Source organism: Arachis duranensis, chromosome 3 (genome assembly GCF_000817695.3).
Source record: "Arachis duranensis cultivar V14167 chromosome 3, aradu.V14167.gnm2.J7QH, whole genome shotgun sequence".
Taxonomy (NCBI): Eukaryota; Viridiplantae; Streptophyta; class Magnoliopsida; order Fabales; family Fabaceae; genus Arachis; species Arachis duranensis.
Genome location: NC_029774.3, coordinates 47,000,254 through 47,007,438, shown reverse-complemented (window position 1 = coordinate 47,007,438; position 7,185 = coordinate 47,000,254). Strand labels below are relative to the sequence as shown.

General features: G+C 33.8%; 1 protein-coding gene across 1 annotated transcript in view; it reads right to left on the bottom strand.

The window, feature by feature from the left end:
* Positions 1-2,523: 2,523 nt before the first annotated feature.
* The window catches only part of LOC107479127 (uncharacterized), a gene marked incomplete at its 5' end in the record, with an annotated part of 4,942 nt that continues 280 nt past the window's right edge, over positions 2,524-7,185 (bottom strand). Inside the window, 2 exon segments of the mRNA XM_016099273.2 lie at positions 2,524-3,385; positions 4,323-4,474. Coding sequence (XP_015954759.1) covers positions 2,711-3,385; positions 4,323-4,474 — 827 coding nt within the window.

Here is a 7,185-nt window from a genome sequence, read left to right as displayed (position 1 = left end):
TAATGATTAAGTGTAGGGAGGTTGATAAACCACTATTTTATGGTTTATATTGTATTTAATTGAGTAGTTTTATCAAGCTTTTCACCCACTTATTCATATGATTTGCATGATTTTACAATTCCTTCCTAGTTTAGTTCTATGATTGAAAACATGCTTCTTTGGTCTTAATTTAGCTAATCTTAATCCTCTCTTATTACCATTCGATGCCTTGATCTGAGTGTTAAGTGTTTCATGCTTTATAGGGTAGGAATGGCTTAGAGAATGAAGAGGAAGCGTGAAAAAATGGAAGGAACACAAGGAATTGAGGAGATGACCAGTGAGAAGTCACGCGGTCGCATGGCTCACGCGACCGCGCGAAATGGAAGAAATCAGAGTGACGCGTTCGCGTGCCTGACGCTACCGCGCGGATTGGAAGCTCCACGAACGACGCGAATGCGTGGATGACACGCACGCGTGGTACGAAAAACGCTGAGTGACGCGATCGCGTGGACGACGCGGCCGCGTGACGTGCGCGATCTGCAGAAATTACAGAATACACTGAAGACGATTTTGGGCCGCGTTTTGACCCAGATTTCGGCCCAGGAACGTAGATTAAAGTTAGAGAACATGCAGAGAATCAGGACTTCATATCAGATCAGATCATAATTCACTTTTTATAATTTAGATGTAGCTTTTAGAGAGAGATGTTCCATCCTCTCTCTTAGGTTCTAGGATTAGGATTCCTCTTAAAGGATTTAGGATTTCAACTCTTCATCAGGTTTAATATTCCTTTTACTTTATATTTCTTTTTTACTTTCAGATACTTTAATGCTTGTATTACTTATGTTGCCTATTTGGCTTATGGACCATTCATGTTATGATTTTCTTAATTAATATAATTTGAGATATTTCAGACTCATGATTGTTTTTCCCTATTTATAATCTAGATTATTTACTATTGGCTTTGGTTGATTAATTGGTGACTCTTGAGTTGTCAAACTCATCGTGATTGATAATTGTTACCTTTGCTGATTAATTTAGATTCCTATAACTCTAGTCTTTCCTTAAGGAGTTGACTAGGACTTTAGGTGTTAAATTGATTTGTCCACTTAACTTACCTTCATAGTTAGATGTTAACTGAGTGGTAGCAAAAATATAATTCTTATCACCATTGATAAGGATAACTAGGATAGGACTTCCAGTTTTCATACCTTGCCAAGAGTTTTTCTTTGGTATTAATTTATTAATTTCTGCAATCCATCTCTCTTGCTCAAAACCTTTTTAAACCCCAAAAACACTGTTTTTCATAACTAATAATAAGAACACCTCCCTGCAATTCCTTGAGAAGACGACTCGAGGTTTGAATACTTCGGTTATCAATTTATTTAGAGGTTTGTTACTTGTGACAACCAAAATGTTTGTAAGAAAGGTTGATTGCTTAATTTAGAAATTATACTTGCAACGAGAATTTATTATAACTTCTCAACCAACAATCTTCCGTTCTTCAATGCTTTATTTATGTTTTTTTGTTGTTTTGTTTCTTGTTATGCTTGTTTTTGCTGCTGTACTATTCTTGAATATGTGTAACATCTTTCCCATGTTTGGGATTTCTCCGAGGTTGAAAACTTATAAAAAAAAAAAGTTAAATCCATGTTTAATTTTCTAGTCGTTGTTCTAATATGTAATGATTTATCATAATTAAAAGAATAAACACCTAAATTAATCCTCAAAGAATTTTAGATCGGACACTTTGGTTTTTAACAAATTTTTTTATTTTTTATAAGTAAAAAAAATTATTTCCGTTAAAATGTATTTTTTGAAATCTAATTATCTTAAAATAAAATTTATTAAAAACTTATTTATCCAAAACTCGTATTAAAAATTTGATTGAAAGTGACATATAGACCAATCCGTTCGACAAGAGTAATTCTCAAGTATTTTAGGAAATAAAAATTTGTTATGGATCAAAATTTTCGATCGGAAATTATTTGGAAACTAACTTGAGTGTTTACTCTAATTTAAAATATTGAGAGTAAATAACTATTATAAAAATATTGATTGAATTAGATGTTCGTATTTGTATCCTAAATGAATGTGAAACTAACAAATCAGCTCCTTTTATGAGTAACTTTTGTTCACAAGGATATCTATAAATATATAAATATGAATATAGAAATGAAATATAAATAATAAAATTTTAATATCATCTCATGGTAGTTTCTTAATTTGTGTAAATATCAAATCAAGTATTATGCATAACTAATTTTCAATAATAACACTTAATAACACTTATTTTCAAGTTTCAACATTCATGACAAATGCTTCGTATGAAATATCCAAGTTACCCTTTTCCCTTAAAAGTATTATCTCCTAATTTTCTCTCTCAATCCATAATTCGACCTTCTCTGATTTGCTAAATAGGGAAGGAATAGTGACTAGTGAGTGAGTGAAATAAAAGAGGACAAAGGACACAGGCGCGTATAAGTAAGATACAACTTGGCCAGAGAGAACATGTAAGTAAAATACAACTAAGGCGCAACTATATACTTATATCAAACTATATTAACAAGCATAATTACAAGAACCCAATAAGGTACGATTCCTGTTACATAATAAAGTAATAAACAATAGAGCATGATTTGGCAGGAAAATGAACTTTAGTACATTTCAGCCAACATCCTTGAATATACATGCTTCATTTGTTTCTGAATGTGAAACCATACATAAAAAACTACATATCTTGCTTTGGCTTCCGGCTCAATTCTGAGTAATGACCACCCATTAGCTGCAAAATCTCTTCCCACAAATTCTCTGAAGAATCCGACAAAGCACTAGAAAGCAAACTTGAGCTACATGCAGCCACATACCAATAATCTGACTCTATCTCGTCCCTCAACTGATCCAACTGCCATCCAGCGTAACCAACAAAAAATCTGAAATCTTGAGCTTTGAGAACCCCCTTCTTCACAAGGGCTGCGGCATCATCCAAACTGTTTCGAGCTCCAAAGCATACTCCCGGTATTACCTCTTCAAAACCTGGAACCTTCAACTTCTCCCCTGATTTTAGTAAAAACATGCTCGCCTCAAGAGGTCCACCAAAATGCAGAGAACAATCAGAAAAGGTGGTTAGAAGGTCGTGATTAGTAGGCTTCATATGTTTAATCTTTTTGTGAAGAGGACGATTGATGACAATTCCAAAAGGCCCTTCTTGTGGGTGTCTACTTCCAGATCTGAGAAGGAGGACAACAGTTCTTTCAAAGGTGCGGACACCATCAAGTTTTTCTGTTGCCACAAGCACACAGCCAGTCTCTGGTACAGGAATAGGATGAGCCCACTTTGTGGCAAGATTCTTGGAATTGTACAATATCCCACCTTGATTTTGAGCGTCAGATTCTGATTCTTCTTTCTGTTAATGAATTGAAAAAAGAAAAAAAGAAAAAGAAATAGTTAATGAAAAATTGTATTTGGTAAATTGCGGTTTTGATTTATACACATGCTCAATCATGAATGATCACCTCCACATCATTGTCAACAAGAAGTACTACCCTAAGCCTTTTCCTACTAAGTAAGGTCAGCTCAATCGAAATCATAATGATTGCCACAATCACCGACAAAAATATTTCCAGGTTGAATGATTAACAAAAGAACAATGAGTGCAATCCAAGATAAAACTCATCCCCATTGCGCTAAAAAATTATAACCTTAAACAGGTTGATAGACAGGAAAAGAAAGTGCCATAGATGGATGACTAAACCCTTTCAAGCATGGTCTGCAACAGTAACAAAGGGTATGAATCATTATACCAGATGTTTTGAAACAACTGTGTATTCAAATTTCATGAATGGCAAACAGGAGCTACAGTAGGGGTGTTCATGGGCAGGCCAGGCCGGGTTTAATTAGACCTGGGCCCGGTCCCAAAAGCAATCCGAAATAAACTGGGTTGACCCAATTCAAAATTAGTATAAGCAAATTTGAAAATTTTATATACTAAGGTAATAAAACTTTATTTTTAAAAATTAAATTTAACAAATGTTATATCATATTTATACCAAAATAATTTCTTTTGAAACAAAAAATATACCGTATATTATAAAAAATATTAATTGAAGTATAAAAGTATAATATGATATTATTTTACCCTAAAATATATTTTTATCGTAAAAAGCCGCTTCGGGCCGGGTGACCCAAAAGCATAATCCGAAGCCGACTCGAAAATAACACCGAAAAATCCCCGAACCCGGCAAAATATGCCTTGGGTCCGCGCCAGGTTTTGAATGTTATCCTGTAGCTGATAACAATAGAATATGCAAGCTGCAGATCACAGTTAGGAACAAAAGCATCACCAGCTCATCTCTATATAGCTTTGCTCTGAATTCGCGCCAATCCAAATTAGTGGGATGATGAGATTTCTCAGTACTGCCGTCTGATTTGTCACCATCAGAAGAATTGCTGCCTCTAATGCCATCTCCTTCTGGAATAGACTCTTCACCATTATCTAGAATGACCAATATACCCAAGTAAGAGGAATTCATGAGAAAGTATGTTAACTGTCAATGAGAAAAACAATGAAATGAAAAGATGATTAATATGGTGGGAAAAAAAAAAAGTAATGATCTTCCTTGGGTAAATAAATATAGGCACTGATCAATTCAAAATATAATCCCTTTGCATTCTGCCAAAAGTGTAAATTTCTAGGCAGTTGTCTCCAAACCCAAAACTGAATAACCAGCAACTGCCAAAAAGCCACCTAGTGTGTGTGACTAGATTTACTTGGCCATTTTCTAACAATATTGTGGCAAAAAAAATGCATCTTACATTTCAACAAAGAAAACAGAGTTTATTATAAATGCTTTCTGACAAGTGCAATGTGGCACAGGAAACATAAGAGGTTGCAAATTAACTCATATTAGCAAAGAATATTTTAGCTTCATTCTTGAACAGTGAAATAATGCTTGTCTTTCCTATTTAAAAAAACATTTACGAATGGTGATTTATAAGTGTGTGAAATTGCAAACTTGAACATAGCAAAGGTTTCATGGAAAGTTAACAAATAGTCAAGGAAAGAAATTCAAATATACATGTTATTACTCAATAACAGGCAACTTGAGCTTAGATACCACAAGCCAAAACAAACATCTTAAAAACTTTGCATACACTAATATGGTTGAGTGAACAAATGACTACAACACCACATGAAGAAGTGTTAACAATCATGCATTGTTCTTTGAGATGAGCTTGAATTATCTACTTTACATAATTTAATTTAAATAGTTATATACAATGATGAGAACAACCAAGCCTTAACTAGGTTACGTATAAGAAATAAATTATACATCCAAAAAGCAAAAAGCTATGGTTTTTTAATGAGAAATGTACTAAAAGAACAACCAAGTCAGCATTTTTAAACTTTCTGAGCAGGGTGATGCACAGCTGAATGATGGCTAACAGAATACTATGGAATAACTTAAACAGGCAAGGCAACTTACTACTTCAACCTGAAACATTAACTTAAAATTGCTCATAGAGAAAAGAATCCAAATTCAAAGATAATAAATGGTATTGACGAATCTGGTAAGAAGAACATTCAAACAGAGAGAGCTTTCAGATTTGAAGTACATTCACAATGACAAAAAATATCCATAGTTACTAAGAAAGATACTTCCTTCGTTTCCTAAAATCTATCAATTCAGGGTTCATATATACACATTAAAATGGGCAACAACTTACCTTGACAGTAAAAGATAAGCTAATTTTACAGAATTATCCTTACATAAAAATTACAATCTTATTTGTATTTCCACTCACTTGATTACCAATCACAATTAGTGTAAGGATAAAATTGAACTAAAAATTATATTTAGCTTCTTCATAGTTGAAATGTAACGTACACATCATTTGGAACAGAAGAATAAATAAATAAAATCTTAAGTGGAAAAAAACTGTATAAAGTAGCATAAATAGTGAAAACAAACTGTTGAGAAATGGCTCAAAGATCTAAACTGAAAATGAAAAATGGTAAGTCGCCAACTGTTTTTGTCTCGTTATTCCAATATATTTTTTTCCAATAAAAACGTGATTCCAGGTTTGAAAAATGATAACACTTGGCTGCGTACAGTTAGAGGATAGCACTAGGGTAAACAGTTTACAGATGAGCTTAATATATACTTGTGCATCAAAACTTCCACCCTATTTTCATGGATTAAATTTATCAGTAAAGTTATGTGTAAAAGTAATATTTGCATCTTCTTTAACCATTATTTCTTTACTACCATACCAAAGAGACCCTTGAGTAATACAGTTTAAAACTATGCACACATTTTAAACCCACCATTATTGTTAAAACTAGAATAGAAAGGTTTTCAGTGATGAATTACAATAATAGAAAGGCTGTTCAAGAAACCTCTCAACTCTCCTAGCACACATAATTACTCAAATGACTAGACACTCTTCCTCTTACTCTATCACTTCTATATATACTAAATTACTAATCAAGTAACTAATCAATTGTAACTTACTACTCTTAAACTAATGTGCTCCTAACACTATTTCCCCCCAAGAGATCCAACTTATCCTCAAGGTGGGTCTTCAAGGAACTTAAGCATGTACAAATCTACTCCTCAGCTAGGCCCAAAATTGTGAAGGTTAGAAAACAATCCATTTCCTCATGGGCCAAAAACTCTCGAACCCAGGAGTCTGTGCCTAGCTTCAATTTGTAAAAGAGCAAGTGAGAAAGGAGGTGCTTCGTTATTAATCAGCAACAGCTGAATTTCTAGTTTTTCTTTTATTTCCTTTAACTCCATTCAAAACCATTTCTGAACTAGAAGCCATAGCATCGTGGAGAGATATTGGGTCTAATTCGCCATTACAAACAAAGAAAGGAGGAGTTTCTAACATGTAACTTGGTGTCGTCATCATTACTCATCAAAACTAACAGTTACATGCACTGAATAATCCACAAATTCTCACTTTACAACCGTATTAACAATTCTCCTTTTGGTTAAGAAAAAAGTAAATGCATAATGGGACATCAGTGAAACTGGGGCGATTTGTAGGACTAGACATTCAGTACCCACTGGGGATTTGACCGCTGATTTAGAGCTACTTTGCGGGACACACATGCAAAATTGAACCTATATGGATTTTTTTTTTTGTAATTTCTCCAGCGCAATGAAAGCACTAGTGATCGATTTCTATGAAATCCCCAAT